Here is a 20,422-nt window from a genome sequence, read left to right on the forward strand (position 1 = left end):
AATAGTTATTAAATAATAAGGAGGAAAAAAAACACACAAAAAAAACAAAATATTAAGTTGAAATCACCCCTTCACAATATTACATATAAAATTTATAAACTATAAAAAATAAACATATTACATATTGCCCCCGAAAAAGTGCAAACTATTAAAAAATATCTCCTATGCAGGAAACGCCGTAACAGGAAAAAAAAATATCAAAAACTTACGATTCGCCATTTTTAGTCATTTTGTCCCCCCAAAGAATAGGATAGGACTGTTCTATTATGGGCCGGACGTTCCATAAAATGCGGAATGCACGCGGCTTTTTTGCGTTTTATTTTTTTTGCATGGTTTCGAATGGTATAGAGTATCGCAATACTTTTTTATGGTATCGAAATCTAATCAAAATTTTGGTATCGTGACAAACCTAGTCAGCAGTTTATCTCATAGACATAACACTGGTGCGGAGCATAAAAATTGAATAAAATCCATGTATAACTTGTGCCCCACATGTCTCAGTCCTGTACACATCTCTTATACTCACTGTAATTCCTCTATCCTGCAGGCCGGACTGGACAGAGCCTCCATCAAGTCACTGAAGTGAGGACCAGACAGACGGTTACCAGACAGGTCAAGTGTCTTCAGGGACGGGTTATTTCTTATTACAGATGCCAACTGGATGCAGGAAGTGTCTGGTAGTTCATTATCAGCCAAACTGTAAGAATAAAAGAATAAGAAGATGAGATGTGGGTGAGGCGTCCACAGAGCGTTAGTATAAAATCTGTAGATTGTATCTGTGGAGAGAAAATGTCCCCGGCTGTTAGTAAAATCCATAAATGTCATCACTGGAAGTTGCCTCTTGTGTGTGGTGGATGTCAGGAATGGTGGCAGCTATACTTTTTTTTTTTTTTATAAATGTTTTATTTTTATTAATTCCTTTCATAATACAAAATTAAGATGAGGTTTGACAATACAAAAATCTGAGTTCATCAATACAAAATTTAAATTCATCAATACACAATCTGCCAAGGCAGTCACAAATATTATATTATAACTCACTATAAACAAAAAAGATATAAAAAATGATGAATAGACTGTTCTATTTCAGGGAATAACCAAGTTCCCCACCAGATTCCACATTGCCTTTGCTCAGATCTCCCATTGTCAATTTAGATTATCTTATTCCCCATCTTAAAGAAACCCCCCCCCCCATGATGGTTATCTCGGCGGGCACCTTACACGGTCCCCTCCAAGGGGTATACATTATTTTCTTCTCTCTTTCCCTCCTCCCCCGCCACCCCACCCCTGCCCAGGCAGCGGCACCACCCGTCAGCGACCAATTGAGCTACTCATTGCATATTCCTCAAACTTCTCGATCTTTACAAGTAGATTTTTCCACTCGATAATATTGGGTGCTGTTTTGGAGCCCCACTCTCTTGCGATAATAACTCTTGCCACCATAAGACCTCTTATCCAGGCCCTTTTTTTCTTTTTTTCCCTGATTAATACTGGGATACTACCCAAGACAGCCACTTCCGGTTTTAATGGGAGGGGTATCAAAGACTCTGCACTTAGGAGACCAAAAACCTCTCTCCAATAGGATTGCACCTTTGGACAACTCCATATCATATGCATATAATCAGCAGCCTCTTCTCCACATTTCCAGCAGTTTGATTTTCGTTCTTTATAAATCCTACTTAGTAATACTGGAGTCATATATATTCTATGGATAATATTAAAGTAGATTATCCTAAAGTTGCTAGAGATCGTTGCCCTTTTTACATTTTTATATATGTTCCCCCAATCTAATGTGTTTAGTCCTATATCCTTTGTCCATTTTTCCTCACTATTAAACTTTATTATTTTGCCCAACCCCTTCCTTATTAACCTAAATACTTGAGCAATAGTGACCCTAGTAGTCGTGCGTTTGTGACAAAAATCGTTTTGTTATAATAAAATATTCCCTGTTTTGTGTAGCTTCAAACGCGTGCTTTAATTGATGATACCTAAACCGATTCATTAAATCTAAATTTATTCCAGGACATAACTCTTTTAGTGCTCTTATTTCCCCATTCTTAACTAAATGTGATACATAAATAATACCATAATTTTCCCAATATTTATATTCTGCAATTGATTGGAATGCTCTCATATTGCTATTACACCACAAAGGTGAAAAATGTGAAGTGTTCAAAATTCCTAATATTTTTTTTTTATTTTTCCCCAAGCCAAATCAACCATTTGACATATTGGGCACTTTATTTTTGATAAATCCCGTCTCCAAAATGGTAAATATATTATATTTTGGGCCGTTAAAGCCCCTTTCTAGGTATTCTTTTATATTGTTTCCCCCAGATTTTTACCACTGGACTTGAGAAGCTAAATAATATCCCTGAAAAAAAAGGGACCGATAACCCTCCATCCTCTTCCGCTAACCAAAGATATTTCTGTTTTAATTTTACCCTTTTTCTTCCCCAGATTAAATCGTTCAGCAGCCGTTCCAGATGGGTGAAGAAACAATCCTCTATCCAAACTGGACAGGCCGCCAAAATATACAAAATCTGGGGAAGCAACACCATTAATGCAATTCTATCCTCCTGTCCTATCGATAGCTTCTGCCATACACTTATTTTACTTCTGCATCTAGTCAGCAAAGGAGAGATATTTAATTTCGTAAAATCTAGGATACTTGCACGCAGCTTAATCCCCAGATATTCAAAAGATCCGTAGGTTTTAATACCCTAATTCCAACTAAATTCGGTAGGGTTCCCTGATCAAGCGGTAACAGTACTGATTTGGCCCAGTTGATTTTATATCCCGAAATATCACTAAACTTATTTATTAATTCCATGAGATAAAACAGCTGAGATGCTGGGTTCTCCAAAAAGATCAGTATATCGTCTGCGTACATACTTATCTTGTCGGAGGTACCCTTCATACCGAAGCCCTTGATCCCCTCATCCGATCTAATTCTAGCTGCCAGCGGTTCTATAAATAGAGCAAACAATAAAGGGGAAAGAGGGCATCCCTGTCTTGTTCCTCTATACGACTCTATTTGCTCAGACCATACTCCATTAATGTTTATTCTAGCTTTGGGATGATTATATAAAATCTGGACCCATTTAATAAAGTGTTGGCCCAGATTCATCCTATGCATTGCTTTCCAGAGGTATTCCTACTCCACCCTGTCAAACGCCTTCTCAGCATCTAGGGACAGGATGGAGCGGGAGCACCTTGCTCTAGAGCCAATAAAGTGCGCCAGGTCTGACATAACAGACATAGAAAAAGGTTGAGGAACATAGAAAAATGCCACTATGCAAATATTACCATTCAAGCGACAATGCAAGAAGACGAATCTGCCCTCTCTATCAATTCTGTGGACAATTGGTATATAATTAGAGTTGAGCGAACACCTGGATGTTCGGGTTCGAGAAGTTCGGCCGACCTTCCCGAAAATGTTCGGGTTCGGGATCCGAACTCGACCCGAACTTCGCCCCGAACCCCATTGAGGTCAATGGGGACCCGAACTATTCGGCACTAAAAAGGCTGTAAAACAGCCCAGGAAAGGGCTAGAGGGCTGCAAAAGGCAGCAAAATGTAGGCAAATCCCCTACAAACAAATGTGGATAGGGAAATGAATAAAAATTAAAAATAAAATAAATAAAAATTAACCAATATCAATTGGAGAGAGGTCCCATAGCAGAGAATCAGGCTTCATGTCACCCACCACTGGAACAGGCCACTGTCAGATATTTAGGCCCCGGCACCAAGACAGAGGAGAGAGGTCCCATTGCAGAGAATCAGGCTTCATGTCATAGCAGAGAATCAGGCTTCACGTCACCCACCACTGGAACAGGCCATTGTCAGATATTTAGGCCCGGCATCCAGACAGAGGAGAGAGGTCCCATAGCAGAGAATCAGGCTTCACGTCACCCACCACTGGAACAGGCCATTGTCAGATATTTAGGCCCCGGCACCCAGACAGAGGAGAAAGGTCCCATAGCAGAGAATCAGGCTTCATGTCATAGCAGAGAATCAGGCTTCATGTCATAGCAGAGAATCAGGCTTCATGTCATAGCAGAGAATCAGGCTTCACGTCACCCACCACTGGAACAGGCCATTGTCAGATATTTAGGCCCCGGCACCAAGACAGAGGAGAGAGGTCCCATTGCAGAGAATCAGGCTTCATGTCACCCACCACTGGAACAGGCCACTGTCAGATATTTAGGCCCCGGCACCCAGACAGAGGAGAGAGGTCCCATTGCAGAGAATCAGGCTTCATGTCATAGCAGAGAATCAGGCTTCATGTCATAGCAGAGAATCAGGCTTCACGTCACCCACCACTGGAACAGGCCATTGTCAGATATTTAAGCCCCGGCACCCAGACAGAGGAGAGAGGTCCCATAGCAGAGAATCAGGCTTCAGGTCATAGCAGAGAATCAGGCTTCATGTCATAGCAGAGAATCAGGCTTCACGTCACCCACCACTGGAACAGGCCATTGTCAGATATTTAGGCCCCGGCACCCAGACAGAGCAGAGAGGTCCCATAGCAGAGAATCAGGCTTCATGTCATAGCAGAGAATCAGGCTTCATGTCATAGCAGAGAATCAGGCTTCACGTCACCCACCACTGGAACAGGCCATTGTCAGATATTTAAGCCCCGGCACCCAGACAGAGGAGAGAGGTCCCATAGCAGAGAATCAGGCTTCATGTCATAGCAGAGAATCAGTCTTCATGTCATAGCAGAGAATCAGGCTTCACGTCACCCACCACTGGAACAGGCCATTGTCAGATATTTAGGCCCCGGCACCAAGACAGAGGAGAGAGGTCCCATTGCAGAGAATCAGGTTTCATGTCATAGAAGAGAATCAGGCTTCACGTCACCCACCACTGGAACAGGCCATTGTCAGATATTTAGGCCCCGGCACCCAGACAGAGGAGAGAGGTCCCATTGCAGAGAATCAGGCTTCATGTCATAGCAGAGAATCAGGCTTCACGTCACCCACCACTGGAACAGGCCATTGTCAGATATTTAGGCCCCGGCACCAAGACAGAGGAGAGAGGTCCCATTGCAGAGAATCAGGCTTCATGTCACCCACCACTGGAACAGGCCACTGTCAGATATTTAGGCCCCGGCACCCAGACAGAGGAGAGAGGTCCCATTGCAGAGAATCAGGCTTCATGTCTTAGCAGAGAATCAGGCTTCACGTCACCCACCACTGGAACAGACCATTGTCAGATATTTAGGCCCCGGCACCCAGACAGAGGAGAGAGGTCCCATAGCAGAGAATCAGGCTTCATGTCATAGCAGAGAATCAGGCTTCATGTCATAACAGAGAATCAGGCTTCACGTCACCCACCACTGGAACAGGCCATTGTCAGATATTTAGGCCCCGGCACCCAGACAGAGGAGAGAGGTCCCATTGCAGAGAATCAGGCTTCATGTCATAGCAGAGAATCAGGCTTCACGTCACCCACCACTGGAACAGGCCATTGTCAGATATTAAGGCCCCGGCACCCAGACAGAGGAGAGAGGTCCCATAGAAGAGAATCAGGCATGGGCGTGTCTGTTTCCTGCAGCTGAGGTGGAAAGTTGTGTGTGCAGCAGCTCCTGGAAACTTCCACCTCGTTAAGGCCCCAGGGAGATTTTTCATCACCTTAATCCCCTGGGAGGGACCAGGCTTGTGGGGAGGTTTTCCACCTTTCTCCCCAGCCCAGGCCCTGCCTCTCCCTAGGGAGCTGGTAAGGGCCTGGGCTATGCGCTCAGGCAAGGCCCAGGATCCTGCTTCCCGGGGTAGGCCGGCGGGGAGTAGGGGAGGTGAACTACCGGCCTCTGCTCCATCTTCCGCTCCGGGGGTCAGAAGATCAAGCAGGGGTCATGTGGAAGTGTCCCCTGTGGCCCCCAGGGGCGAAGCCGTGAACATCGCCGGCAAGTCCAGGAGGGTGGACGATAACCCTCCTAAAGGTATGCGGGGTGCTCCTGGAGGTGGGTCGGGTTTGGTGGAGGCCGACTGGGGTACTATGAGGCCCAGGGAGTCGGTGGTCCAGTATAGCTCCCGTATTGCAGCCCACCTCCGGGAGTACGAAGAGGCTGGTAAGACCTTAAACAAACTCCAGCATGATATAAAGGAGGAAAGACAAAAAGCGGACAGGGCCTCTAAAGTGAAGAGGCCTGAAATAGCGGCAAGAGTAAGGGCCCTGAAGGTCGAGATAAGTGAAATGGAGAATAAAAGGGCTGACATCTTGAGACATAGTGGCCCATTTGAGGAAAAGTTGAAAAACGAAAAGAGGTTCGCAGAGATGAACCAAAAAAAAGTTTCCTCAGATGAGGAGGATACCATAGTGAGCCTGGGGGGACAGTCTGCGGGGCCGGCGGATTTTGGGATCCGGCCCGAGCAGGTCCGTCTCCCCCCCACTAGCTCAGATGAGGAAGAAAGCAGTGGGATAGGGGGACAGTTGATGGAACAGATACGTTACCTTGAGTCCCCCCGGGCTCATGTTGACGGACTTGTTTTCGGGGATGAATCGTTGGAAGATGAGCCTGCGAAAAAGAGAAAGAAACAAAAAGAGGCAGAGAAAAACAAAGAAGTGAACTGGGTGTATGTGTCCTATCCACTGCCCTCTGGGCCGGCTGCAAAGTCGGCTCAGGGGGCTAACCCCATTTTCCCCACTAGCCTGGTTTCTACAGTGGAACCAGAGCGTGGGAGTGGGGAGAATAGAGAGAATGTAGCGAAATGTAATTTGGTCTGTGAGAAAAAGATGGCGCCGAACGCCGACCCTGTTTGCAGTAGCAGGGGCGGCAAGATGGGAGTGGCTGAAAAGCCGCACAAGCTGGTGCCGATAGCAAAAGGAGGGGGGGCGTGGCTGCATTCGGCTTGGCCCCGCCCACCGCCGCTGCCTCCACCGGGATGTTGGATAAATGTCTGGTGGGGGTGCGGCGGTGTGACGATTTTGTCGCCACCCCTCCTGCCTTGGATGGTGGTGTGGTCCTTGCTTCCTCTGCCCCCGTTGGGCCCCGTGCGCCTGTGTCTCCCGCCGCCCCCTCCGCCTGTGTTAGTGCATCGGCGGTGGAGGGGGGCGGGGCCAGGGTGGGGGGGGACATCTGCGGTCGCGCCTCTGGATGTACCTGGAGGCGTGTGTGTGGGCGGGGGGGCGGGGTTCATGCATCCGTCACCATGTGCGGGGTGGCGGGTGCCGGGGGTCCTGCGGCTTCCTTCTCTGCCCCTGCCTCTTCTGCTGCTCATGCGCTCTTTGCTCTTTCCCCTGCTGCTGTCATTTTGCCGGCGGCGGGGGAGAGCGGGGCCTGGGCGGTGGGGGAGTCTGCAGGCATGCCCCTGGGAGAGCCTGGGGGCGTGTCCATGGGCAGGGATGGGAGGGGCGGGGCTCCTGCAGCCGTGGCTGCTACTTTGTGCAGGGCTGGCATGGCTGGGAGCAGTAGTGCCACAGGGCACCTGCTCCAGCCAAGTGAGGACATTAAAGCAAAAAAAGTTGCAAAGGATGTGGATGTGGATGTGGAAGCCGAGGATGTGGTGGTAGGGACCACGGAGGCGGATGTGCATAAAAAGAAAAATGTTAATATCATTGCCCCAGCTGGCCCAGCTGTGTATTTGAGGGCAGGTGAAAGTTCAGGGATTGTTCCGGGTCCTGTTGGGGGGGTGGATGCAGGGGTTAGTCCTGCTGCTGGAAAAGTGGCGGGCCCCCCCTGTGTGGCCCCCTCGGGGGGATCCGGAGCGACATTTGTGACTGGTAGGGGGGGGGAGCCGGTTCTGCTGCCCCTCCTGCGTCCGTGGCGCCTGGCAGAAGTTATGTCAGTGTGGCTGCGGCTGTAGGGGGGAGGGGCTGACTTTCTTGGCTTCCTCGCTCTCAGGATCTGGTAATGGTGACTTGCAGCGGCGACTGCTGGAGGCCCTCAAAAAGGGGGAGAGCTCCTTTTACGTAGAGGGGAAGAAGGTGGAATGTTCATTCTGGTTCAACAGACATGGCGTTCGGGCCTTCCGAGAACAGAACGGGGGCGAGACCACCTGGTCTTCACCCACAACCGGCCCTGGAGCCAGACGGAATGTGGTCTGTCTCAAGTGGAGTAGCGATGAAGCTTGCCCTACTAGAAAGAGGGTAGTGGAGCTCCTGCTTGGGATGGGTTTTAAGGCAACCGACATCTTTGCCTTGATCCATCCTTTTGGCTCCAAGGAGTTTGACATCAGCTTTGTCCGGCCGGAGGGGCTTGAGCTCTTCTGGTCCGGATATGAGCTGGTGAAGAACATTGGCGTGGTTTCATTGCAAAAGCGATAACCCGCCAGAGTGAGGTCAAGAGAGTGACCGTGCTGACCCATAACGAGTCGCTTTCTTGTATTGACATCATGACCTGGCTGGGTAGGTACGGAGAGGTCCAGGGAATACCAGCTAAAAACCTGGACGAGTTTGGCATTTGGTCGGGTGCCTGGACATTTAATATCAAGCTTAGGCGTCTGGGCAGTACAGTTTCCTACATTCCATCATCTGCCTTTATCGGCCGAGATAGGATCTTGGTTTTCTACAGGGGGCAGCCTAAGCTCTGTCACAAGTGCGGCAGCCCCACACACTTCAGCGCCAGCTGCCAAGTGCAGAAGTGCGCGTTGTGTGGGGGGACAGATCATCTAGCTGCATCTTGTGAGGAGATTAGATGCAACCTGTGTGGGGAGCTTGGGCACCCCTTCAGTCGCTGTCCTCTCTCTGAGGCCAATGCGGCCCGAGCTCATGCAGGAGCGGGCCGGGAGGTCCCTTCGGCTGAGGCGGGTACTGGCAAAGGCAGTGGAATTAAGGGGTCAGTGAGGAACCGGAACAACTCGTCCCGGCAGAGGCGTCAGGCGGAGAGGGAAGGGGAAGATCCCCGTCCTGGGGTGATGCCGCTCCTTCCCAAACGACTGCCCCTCCTGAATCCGAGACCCTAGGGGGCAGCGAGCTGGAGGAGGAGATTGAGAGACTGGATTGGGCCGAAGAGACTCTGTCCTCGCACTATGAAAGTTCTGCAGAGGGTAGTGGGGCAGAGTCCCAAAGTAGACGGAAACGGCGTACTAAAAAAAGATCTAGCCCGACCAAAGTTGCCAAGGAAGGTGTAACCGGCTCCCCTCTGGAGCTCTCCAACCGGTACCTCATCTTGGATGAGACCTCTGCCTACTCTGCTGAGGAGGGGGTTAAAGGTGAGGGGCCGGGGGCGAAGGAGGGAGAGCCTTCAGGGGGCCCCGCACCACCCTCTGGTGGGGATGCAAGGTCCTCAGAAGGGGTGGCAAAACCAGGCCCTGAGACTGAGAAAGCCAGGAGTGGTGTGCAGAGGGAGGTGTGGTGGCAGAGATGGATACCACTATCTCCCTCAAGAGAGGTCGTGCTGCTCTAGAAGGCAGCCCCGGGAGGGGGGAGAAGGATGGGAAGAAGGCCGTCTGATTTAACTACTCTTTATGGCAGTACCCGCTCTGCTGACTCTGGCGACCATTAATGTCGCCAGCATTAAGTCGGATGCGGCTCGTTTTACAGCCTTCGATTTTCTCAGCCGTGTTGAAGCTGACATTTTGTTTTTGCAAGAGACCAGGCTGCCAGATTTGGCAGTGATTCATAAAGCCAAGAGGGAGTGGAGACCAGGGCCCTCCTACTGGTCTCTTGCGGCTGATCCGTATAGCGGAGTGGCGGTCCTTTTTACCGCACCGGTAGAATTCCGACGAGTAATTGAATTAGAAATGGGGAGGTGTTTGATCTTGGATATCCTCATGAGGGGACAAGAACTGCGCCTGATCAATATCTACGGGCCCCAGTCCAGGTGGGACAGGAAATGTCTCTTTATGAGGATTAAGCCTTTCCTTTTTACAAGTCGACAGGTGGTTTTTGGTGGGGACTTTAATACTGTCACAAGGCCCCAAGACAGGGGAGGCACCAGAAACCGGCTGACTTATGATAGTATTTTTCTGAATAGAGTAGCTAGTGAGGCTCGTCTGGAGGATGTCCACATTAGGCATACCCCAGGCCACGGGGGTTTCACTTTCTATAGAGGTAGTCAGATCAGGTCTAGAATAGATAGGTTTTATTTGAAGGAGGAGGCTACCTTTTCGCCCTTAAGGGTTGTGGAGGTGGAATTCTCCGATCACTGTTTGATTATGTTTTCCCTGAATATTTCAGAATCCCCCCAAATGGGAAGAGGTTATTGGAAGCTGAATTCAGGTGTCTTGGAGGAAGCAGAGGTGAGACAATCCTTTGAGGACTTCCTTCAGAGTCAGGTACCTTTACTGGATCTCTGTGATACTAAGTCAGAGTGGTGAGAGATATTTAAAGATCGGGCTGCAAAGTTCTTCCGCCGGCTCTCGAGCCTCAGGTCCCTGGACAGGTACCGCCTGTATCAGGGTCTGAGGAGGAAACTCGAGCATCTGGTCTCGACTGGTGGTAGCCGCGAGGATATCTCCAGGGTGAAATCTTTGCTCAAGAGGTGCCAGTATGATAGGCACACATCTTTAGTTTTTGAGAGGGACTTCAGGAGGTACCGCTCGCCCGACCCCTACAGAAATTGTAAGATGTCAGTGAACAGTAAGTTAATAACAGGACTGGTCGATAGTACGGGATCTCTGAGCAGGTCCAGATCAGGGATCCTGGAAATCGTTAGATCCTTTTACTCGTGCCTCTTGGGGAGGAGGGATCTGGATCGGGACAGGATGTCGGCTTTCCTGGCTGGGGTCACCCCTGAGTCAGGAGCTCACCTCTCTTTTGACGGTTTAGTAGAAAAGATCAGGAAGGAGGAAGTGATCCTGGCGGTGGAAGGGTTAGCTCTGAAGAAGTCGCCAGGCCCGGATGGCTTAACATCCGAGTTTTATAAGACCTTTAAGGACTCTTTATGTCCCCTCTTGACTGAGGTATTCAATGAGTGTTTATCCTCGGGCACTCTGCCTCGGTCAATGAGGAGGTCAGCTCTGATCCTCAAAGGGTAAAGATCCGAGCCGTATTGAGAACTGGCGTCCCATAGCACTTCTTAATACGGACAGAAAGATTCTGGCCAAGATACTTTTTAATAGGCTGGTAAAATTTGCACCCCAACTCCTTTCGGTGGCTCAGCATTGCTCGGTTCTAGGCCGCAGCACTTTTAGTGCTGTACTTGGTGTCCGAGAGGCAGTGGAGCAGAGTAGAGCAGGCTACTGGAGGGGGTACATGCTGTCCTTAGATCAAGCAAAGGCGTTTGATCGGGTGAACCATGAGTACCTCTGGTCGGTCCTTCTGAAGTATGGCCTGCCGGGGGGGTTTGTCGATTGGTTAAAGATCTTGTATGCAGGGGCAGAGAGTTTCCCGCTTGTGAACGGTTGGTCTGGCTGCTCTTTTGTGGTTGGTTCTGGCGTCCGCTAGGGTTGTCCTTTGAGCCCGCTTTTATACGTGTTCGCGATTGATCCCTTTCTTAGGCGGATCGAACGTGGACCATTGGCGGGAGTCGGGATGGATCGGGCGGCGCCGGAAGCCACTCTGAGGGTAGCAGCGTACGCTGACGATGTCACCATTTTCGTATCCTCGAGAGGGGAGGCGGAGTACGTGATGTCTGAAGTGGATCGCTACTCGGAGGCATCCGGGTCCATGATCAATCGGGATAAGTGTGAGAGTCTCTGGCTGGGAGGGGGTGATCCAGTTTTTGATCTCCCGGACACCCTCCCAGGGCCCAAGTCGTCAGCCAAAGTCCTAGGCATCCATTTTGGCCATGGGGATTATCCCACTCAAAATTGGGACGACAGGCTTAAAATTGCTGCTCAGAAGGTCGACCAGTGGAAGGGTTGGTCTTTGACCCTCAGGGAAAGGGTAAACCTGATCAAGGCCTACTTACTCCCTTTGCTTATCTATTTGGGTAGCGTGTGTATCTTGCCAGAGCCTCTCTGGACTCGGATTTATAGTCTGTTCTTCCAGCTCTTATGGGGGAATAGACTGAACCTGATCAAGAGAGAAGTGACTTACCGCACGAGGAGACTAGGGGGGGTTATCTATGGTCAAGCCCGTGGTGTTTCTTGTAAACACCTTTGTTAAAGCGAATCTGGAAAACCTCTGGATGGAGAGGGCTTCTCCGTGGGTAGCTCCTGCCGGGGGTGGTTTCGGCCTTTCTTCCAGGAATGGGAGACAGGAGGGCAAGTGAAGGACTTACGTACGCCTCACGGATATCTTCCGACTTACGTCACCCCGATTCTGAAGGTGATCCGCCGGTGGGGTTTGGGGGTGAGGGAGATCAGGACTCTGTCAAGGAGGTCCCTTGACGAGAGGGTCTTGTTGTCCCACTTCCAGAAGCCCCTGGCCCTCAGGGTCTGCCCAAGCCGGGATCTAGACAAGGGGTTACAGTTGCTAAATTCTGCAAGGATCCCCTTGAAGTTTTGAGACTTGGCTTGGCGCTGCTTTCACGGGAGGCTGTATGTGAGGGACAACTTGAAGTACAGGAACTCTGATGAAAGGGGTTGTCCCCGGGAGGAGTGTGGCTCCATACTGGAAAGTATGGATCACTTCCTGCTTCAGTGTCCCTTTAATACAGAGGTATATCAACGGGTGGGAGCTTCCATTGGCTGGCCTAGGCTAGCCAGCCTCTCCTACGTGGAGTGGGCTTATGGAGTGCTCAGAGACATTGGTAGAAGGGACCTGTGCACATGTTTTTTAGTCAGTATAGTGGTTAGGTTCTACACGTGCAATGCACGGTGCTTAGTTTCAACGCAGCAGAAAGTGGTGGGCTGATGCTTTCACCGTAGATTTTTGTTTTGTGGGATGTTGAGCTTTGAAGAAAGGCTTACAGAGACCGAGCTTGGGCCTTCAGATAGTTCTGTTTATTAGAATATTTTGCAGTGTGTGTTAAATAGTTATGTTGTTTATGTTGTTTATTAGGATAGAATGAGTTGGGGCTAGTTAGGTTGGGTGGGTGAGGGAAGGGGTCTTTTATTTGTGCTTTTATGTGTTTTATGTGTGTTTTGAAGTGGGAGGCCTGCATCTGGCCCTGGACTATGCGGACATGGGAGGACATGGGGCGAGGGGCTAGATGTAGGTGGTGGAGGTAGGGCTGGCCTCGGACTATGCGGACACGAGAAAGACGTGAGACGGAGGTCAGCCTTGGGTGATGGGTGAAGGGTGATGGAGTAGGTAGTGGGGGTTAGGGCTAGATTAGGGAGGTAAAGAGATAAAAAGGTTTGTTTTGCTTTATGTGTTATATTAGTAAGAAGGTAATGCATGGTGCTTAGTTTCAACGCAGCAGAAAGTGGTGGGCTGATGCTTTCACCGTAGATTTTTGTTTTGTGGGATGTTGAGCTTTGAAGAAAGGCTTACAGAGACCGAGCTTGGGCCTTCAGATAGTTCTGCTTATTAGAATATTTTGCAGTGTGTGTTAAATAGTTATGTTGTTTATGTTGTTTATTAGAATATTTTGCAGTGTGTGTTAAATAGTTATGTTGTTTATGTTGTTTATTAGGATAGAATGAGTTGGGGCTAGTTAGGTTGGGTGGGTGAGGGAAGGGGTCTTTTATTTGTGCTTTTATGTGTTTTATGTGTGTTTTGAAGTGGGAGGCCTGCATCTGGCCCTGGACTATGCGGACATGGGAGGACATGGGGCGAGGGGCTAGATGTAGGTGGTGGAGGTAGGGCTGGCCTCGGACTATGCGGACACGAGAAAGACGTGAGGCGGAGGTCAGCCTTGGGTGATGGGTGAAGGGTGATGGAGTAGGTAGTGGGGGTTAGGGCTAGATTAGGGAGGTAAAGAGGTAAAAAGGTTTGTTTTGCTTTATGTGTTATATTAGTAAGAAGGTAATTTATAAAAACAAAATTATATATATATATATATATATATATATATAATAAATTTGGTGATGGAAAAAAAATAATAATAATTTAGTTCTATTGACGAGTAGTCAAGTTTTTACTTTGGGTTTTACAGCTGAACTGGCTAAGTAAGTTTCTTTTCTTTTTTAGCTTTTGTATATAGTTTGTATATAGTTTTTATAGGGTATTGGTATGAATGTGAATATGAGTGAGGCTGGGCCAGCTGAGAAGCTGTTCTGTTTGTTTTCTTGTCTGTAAAGTTTTGTATTTTTCGAATAAAAAAGAGTTCCCATTGCAGAGAATCAGGCTTCATGTCACCCACCACTGGAACAGGCCACTGTCAGATATTTAGGCCCCGGCACCCAGACAGAGGAGAGAGGTCCCATTGCAGAGAATCAGGCTTCATGTCACCCACCACTGGAACAGGCCACTGTCAGATATTTAGGCCCCGGCACCCAGACAGAGGAGAGAGGTCCTATTGCAGAGAACCAGGCTTCATGTCATAGCAGAGAATCAGGCTTCACGTCACCCACCACTGGAACAGGCCATTGTCAGATATTTAGGCCCCGGCACCCAGACAGAGGAGAGAGGTCCTATTGCAGAGAATCAGGCTTCATGTCATAGCAGAGAATCAGGCTTCATGTCATAGCAGAGAATCAGGCTTCACGTCACCCACCACTGGAACAGGCCATTGTCAGATATTTAGGCCCCGGCACCCAGACAGAGGAGAGAGGTCCTATTGCAGAGAATCAGGCTTCATGTCACCCACCACTGGAACAGGCCACTGTCAGATATTTAGGCCCCGGCACCCAGACAGAGGAGAGAGGTCCTATTGCAGAGAATCAGGCTTCATGTCACCCACCACTGGAACAGGCCATTGTCAGATATTTAGGCCCCAGCACCAAGACAGAGGAGAGAGGTCCCATTGCAGAGAATCAGGCTTCATGTCACCCACCACTGGAACAGGCCACTGTCAGATATTTAGGCCCCGGCACCCAGACAGAGGAGAGAGGTCCCATTGCAGAGAATCAGGCTTCATGTCATAGCAGAGAATCAGGCTTCATGTCATAGCAGAGAATCAGGCTTCACGTCATCCACCACTGGAACAGGCCATTATCAGATATTTAGGCCCTGGCACCCAGACAGAGGAGAGAGGTCTCATAGCAGAGAATCAGGCTTCATGTCATAGCAGAGAATCAGGCTTCATGTCATAGCAGAGAATCAGGCTTCACGTCACCCACCACTGGAACAGGCCATTGTCAGATATTTAGGCCCCGGCACCCAGACAGAGGAGAGAGGTCTCATAGCAGAGAATCAGGCTTCATGTCATAGCAGAGAATCAGGCTTCATGTCATAGCAGAGAATCAGGCTTCACGTCACCCACCACTGGAACAGGCCATTGTCAGATATTTAGGCCCCGGCACCCAGACAGAGGAGAGAGGTCCTATTGCAGAGAATCAGGCTTCATGTCATAGCAGAAAATCAGGCTTCACGTCACCCACCACTGGAACAGGCCATTGTCAGATATTTAGGCCCCGGCACCCAGACAGAGGAGAGAGGTCTCATAGCAGAGAATCAGGCTTCATGTCATAGCAGAGAATCAGGCTTCATGTCATAGCAGAGAATCAGGCTTCACGTCACCCACCACTGGAACAGGCCATTGTCAGATATTTAGGCCCCGGCACCCAGACAGAGGAGAGAGGTCCCATAGCAGAGAATCAGGCTTCATGTCATAGCAGAGAATCAGGCTTCACGTCACCCACCACTGGAACAGGCCATTGTCAGATATTTAGGCACCGGCACCCAGACAGAGGAGAGAGGTCCTATTGCAGAGAATCAGGCTTCATGTCATAGCAGAGAATCAGGCTTCATGTCATAGCAGAGAATCAGGCTTCACGTCACCCACCACTGGAACAGGCCATTGTCAGATATTTAGGCCCCGGCACCAAGACAGAGGAGAGAGGTCCCATTGCAGAGAATCAGGCTTCATGTCACCCACCACTGGAACAGGCCACTGTCAGATATTTAGGCCCCGGCACCCAGACCTAGGAGAGAGGTCCCATTGCAGAGAATCAGGCTTCATGTCATAGCAGAGAATCAGGCTTCATGTCATAGCAGAGAATCAGGCTTCACGTCATCCACCACTGGAACAGGCCATTGTCAGATATTTAGGCCCTGGCACCCAGACAGAGGAGAGAGGTCCCATTGCAGAGAATCAGGCTTCATGTCATAGCAGAGAATCAGGCTTCACGTCACCCACCACTGGAACAGGCCATTGTCAGATATTTAGGCCCCGGCACCCAGACAGAGGAGAGAGGTCCTATAGCAGAGAATCAGGCTTCATGTCATAGCAGAGAATCAGGCTTCATGTCATAGCAGAGAATCAGGCTTCACGTCACCCACCACTGGAACAGGCCATTGTCAGATATTTAGGCCCCGGCACCCAGACAGAGGAGAGAGGTCCCATAGCAGAGAATCAGGCTTCATGTCATAGCAGAGAATCAGGCTTCATGTCATAGCAGAGAATCAGGCTTCACGTCACCCACCACTGGAACAGGCCATTGTCAGATATTTAGGCCCCGGCACCCAGACAGAGGAGAGAGGTCCCATTACAGAGAATCAGGCTTCATGTCACCCACCACTGGAACAGGCCACTGTCAGATATTTAGGCCCCGGCACCCAGACAGAGGAGAGAGGTCCCATAGCAGAGAATCAGGCTTTTTTGTCATAGCAGAGAATCAGGCTTCATGTCACCCACCTCTGGAACAGGCCACTGTCAGATATTTAGGCCCCGGCACCCAGACAGAGGAGAAAGGTCCCATTGCAGAGAATCAGGCTTCAGGTCATAGCAGAAAATCAGGCTTCACGTCACCCACCACTGGAACAGGCCATTGTCAGATATTTAGGCCCCGGCACCCAGACAGAGGAGAGAGGTCCCAAAGCAGAGAATCAGGCTTCATGTCATATCAAAGAATCAGGCTTCATGTCACCCACCACTGGAACAGGCCACTGTCAGATATTTAGGCCCCGGCACCCAGACAGAGGAGAGGTTCATTCAACTTTGGGTTGCCCCGCAATATAATGGTAAAATTTAAAAAAGAGGATTGAATGAAGTGCCCTGGAGTACAAGAATATATTGTTAAGGGGAGGTAGTTATAAATGTCTAATCTGCACAAGGGATGGACAGGTCCTGTGGGATCCATGCCTGGTTAATTTTTATGAACGTCAGCTTGTCCACATTGCCTGTGGATAGGCGGCTGCGTTTGTCTGTAATGACGCCCCCTGCCGTGCTAAATACACCTTTAGGCCAGCACCTCCAAGGCATAAAAGGCTAGCTCTGGCCACGTGGACAATTTGGAGACCCAGAAGTTGAATGGGGCCAAACCATCAGTCAGTACGTGGAGGGGTGTGCACACGTACTGTTCCACCATGTTAGTGAAATGCTGCCTCCTGCTAACACGTTGTTGGGCATTTTCATACGTATACAATATTATCTAATGACATTATAATCAAAATGAATGCTCATCTCATTGCCTTTAAGATTAAGATTCAGCCTGAACCAAAGTTCTGTTATGTGGCTGAAAAAGCCAAGATGAGTTCATGGCAAGTTCAGTTTATATGAAAAAAATAATAATTGTTGAACATAAATGGACATTGTATTTTAAAAGTTAGTGCTGAAGATATGAGACCATCTGTTAAGAAGTAAGTCAACTCCCTAAAACATGGAGGGGACATGGTTACTTGATAAGGACTCATGTCCTTGGAGCACACCTGCTGTATGAGCTTCAATTTATATATTCATAATTATATATATATATCTCTGCATGGTATATTTAGTTTACAACATATGTTAATCAATAATTCACATAATGTGTTATCTATGTGTAACAATGTATCGATTTATATATATGTTATACCATGTATTTACCATTTAGAAGAAACAACTACAGAAACAAGTAAGTTTAAGTTAATTGGATTTCAAAACAATAGTTATTCATGGGAGTACATAAGTGAAATCTACATGTTCCGATGCCCAGCATCAAAGCCGCTACATAAAATTTTCATCAAGTCAACCCATATTTCAAAAGATAAGAGAAGACAGTCAACTCCAACTAGTCCAGGATATAGGTAATTAAAAGTGTAAGGAAAAGACCTTCCTCAGTGATTTATGGTAGATAGGTCAAAAAGTTCATGTGAAAGTATTATTAGATATTTAATTTTAATGCTTAAAAAGTTGTTATATTCACCTACAGTACCGCAATGCCATCTGGAGGCAGATGGGCAACATTATATTATTTCATTATTTGTTCGATTCCATATTAGGAATTGATGTAACGTCATGAGGTTATTAGCATGCGAATACACCCACCCTACCTGATTGGGAATCCATATTCTAAAGGGGATGATTCTTAGATAAGGGGGGGAATAATTATTCGTGTGCGGAGTAGAAGGAGCGATCAAGAGAAAGAGAGAGGGAGGAGAGGAGAAGTTGAGGTCTATCAAGATGGAAGCCATAATAAGATGCGCTATGATGGACCACCCAGCTTTCCTAGGAGCAGAAGTGAGATTCCTGCTAGGACTTGGTAAGAGACACAGAAAATGATATTTCATTTTATTAAGACTAATTTGATAGTGTGGGTGAAATTATACCATCTAGATTGGCGAATAAATAAATAACTAAATAAATTGATCATCTCCATATTGACATGTAGTCTTAGGATATTGTGAGGCTTCATTCTACCTGCAGAAGAATCTAGACTCATAATCTAGCAAAGCATTAAATGATTGCTTTTATATATATATATTGATATTGATAGAACATTCTTCGCCAAGCTAAGGGCTCTTTCACACCTGCGTTGTTGTCTTCCGGCATAGAGTTCCGTCGTCGGGGCTCTATGCCGGAAGAATCCTGATCAGGATTATCCTAATGCATTCTGAATGGAGAGAAATCCGTTCAGGATGCATCAGGATGTCTTCAGTTCCGGAACGGAACGTTTTTTGGCCGGAGAAAATACCGCAGCATGCTGCGCTTTTTGCTCCGGCCAAAAATCCGGAACACTTGCCGCAAGGCCGGATCCGGAATTAATGCCCATTGAAAGGCATTGATCCGGATCCGGCCTTAAGCTAAACGTCGTTTCGGCGCATTGTCGCATCCGACATTTAGCTTTTTCAGAGTGGTTACCATGGCTGCCGGGACGCTAAAGTCCTGGCAGCCATGGTAAAGTGTAGTGGGGAGCGGGGAGCAGTGTACTTACCGTCCGTGCGGCTCCCCGGGCGCACCAGAGTGACGTCATGTCGCCCCAAGCGCATGGATCATGTGATCACATGGATCACGTCATCCATGCGCATGGGGCGCTCTGACGTCATTCTGGAGCGCCCGGGGAGCCGCACGGACTGTAAGTATACCGCTCCCCCGCTCCCCACTACTACTATGGCAACCAGGACTTTAATAGCGTCCTGGGTGCCATAGTAACACTGAACGCATTTGGAAGACGGTTCCGTCTTCAAATGCTTTCAGTACACTTGCGTTTTTCCGGATCCGGAGTGTAATTCCGGCAAGTGGAGTACATGCCGGATCCGGACAACGCAAGTGTGAAAGAGGCCTTAGTGATGGATTCCCACCGGAAAGACGTCAAGTCCTTCCCATTTTAAGATCCTAGATCCCTGTTATTTGTCTTAATAGTCTTACCAAAGTTATATCCTTGGATGGATTTGCCCATCTTGAAGTCATGTGATGTGTAGTTGGTTAGGGGGGGCAGAATGTATTTAGCATTCTATAATGATGTCTAGGATTAGACATGCCCATCCTGATATCATGAGGTTTTCTCTGAACAGAAGTAATATATATAACTTATGTTCCAACTTTGATATCCTAACCTTATAATAGCTTGGTTATAATGTGACAAGTTATTTCCACTCACATGTATTGTTAAGCTTGTAATGCTTTATATTAACGCTATATATATTCATTTGCATGTATCATTGTGTTTATTTACTTATATATGTTTATAACCTTGTAACCAATAAATCTGCATATTTTTATAATACCTCTGTATTATTGTATAATGCAGAACTACATTTTATCAATAACGTCATCTCACGTCAAAAAGAGCTTATTTATCTGAGGAAATAGTCGGACTCAGATGTGAATTGTATCAATTCGGTTGTCTACAATTCACCAGGTCATGATTTTAAGAATTTATGACAATTTTTATAAATTTTATTTTTTTATGGTTAATTATTTTTATGACCATAATTAATAATTCTTAATTGAATTATTACCACCCGACAACGTTCCGTATCAGGTGGTGGTGCAGTTAGCTGTGGCGTGGTGACAAAACTTTTCCACATCTCTGCCATGCTAACCCTGCCCTCAGAGTAGCTGGCAGTGACACAGCTGCGTTGGCGACCTCTTGCTCCTCCTCTGCCTTCGCCTTGGGCTTCCACTTGTTCCCCTGTGACATTTGGGAATGCTCTCAGTAGTGCGTCTACCAACGTGCGCTTGTACTCACGCATCTTCCTATCACGCTCCAGTGCAGGAAGTAAGGTGGGCACATTGTCTTTGTACCGGGGATCCAGCAGGGTGGCAACCCAGTAGTCCGCACACGTTAAAATGTGGGCAACTCTGCTGTCGTTGCGCAGGCACTGCAGCATGTAGTCGCTCA

General features: G+C 48.1%; 1 protein-coding gene across 6 annotated transcripts in view; it reads right to left on the reverse strand.

Annotated features, from left to right (window-relative positions):
- The window catches only part of LOC120986083 (NACHT, LRR and PYD domains-containing protein 12-like), a 285,272-nt gene that overhangs the window by 154,600 nt on the left and 110,250 nt on the right, over positions 1-20,422 (reverse strand). For 5 of the 6 annotated variants that reach the window (XM_040414416.1, XM_040414412.1, XM_040414413.1 and 2 more), the window contains one exon: positions 527-697. The exons of the other annotated variant lie outside the window; for it this stretch is intronic. In XM_040414416.1, coding sequence (XP_040270350.1) covers positions 527-697 — 171 coding nt within the window. The remainder of the gene's footprint in view (positions 1-526; positions 698-20,422) is intronic. 6 annotated transcript variants of the gene reach the window in all.

Source organism: Bufo bufo, chromosome 1 (genome assembly GCF_905171765.1).
Source record: "Bufo bufo chromosome 1, aBufBuf1.1, whole genome shotgun sequence".
NCBI lineage: Eukaryota > Metazoa > Chordata > Amphibia > Anura > Bufonidae > Bufo > Bufo bufo.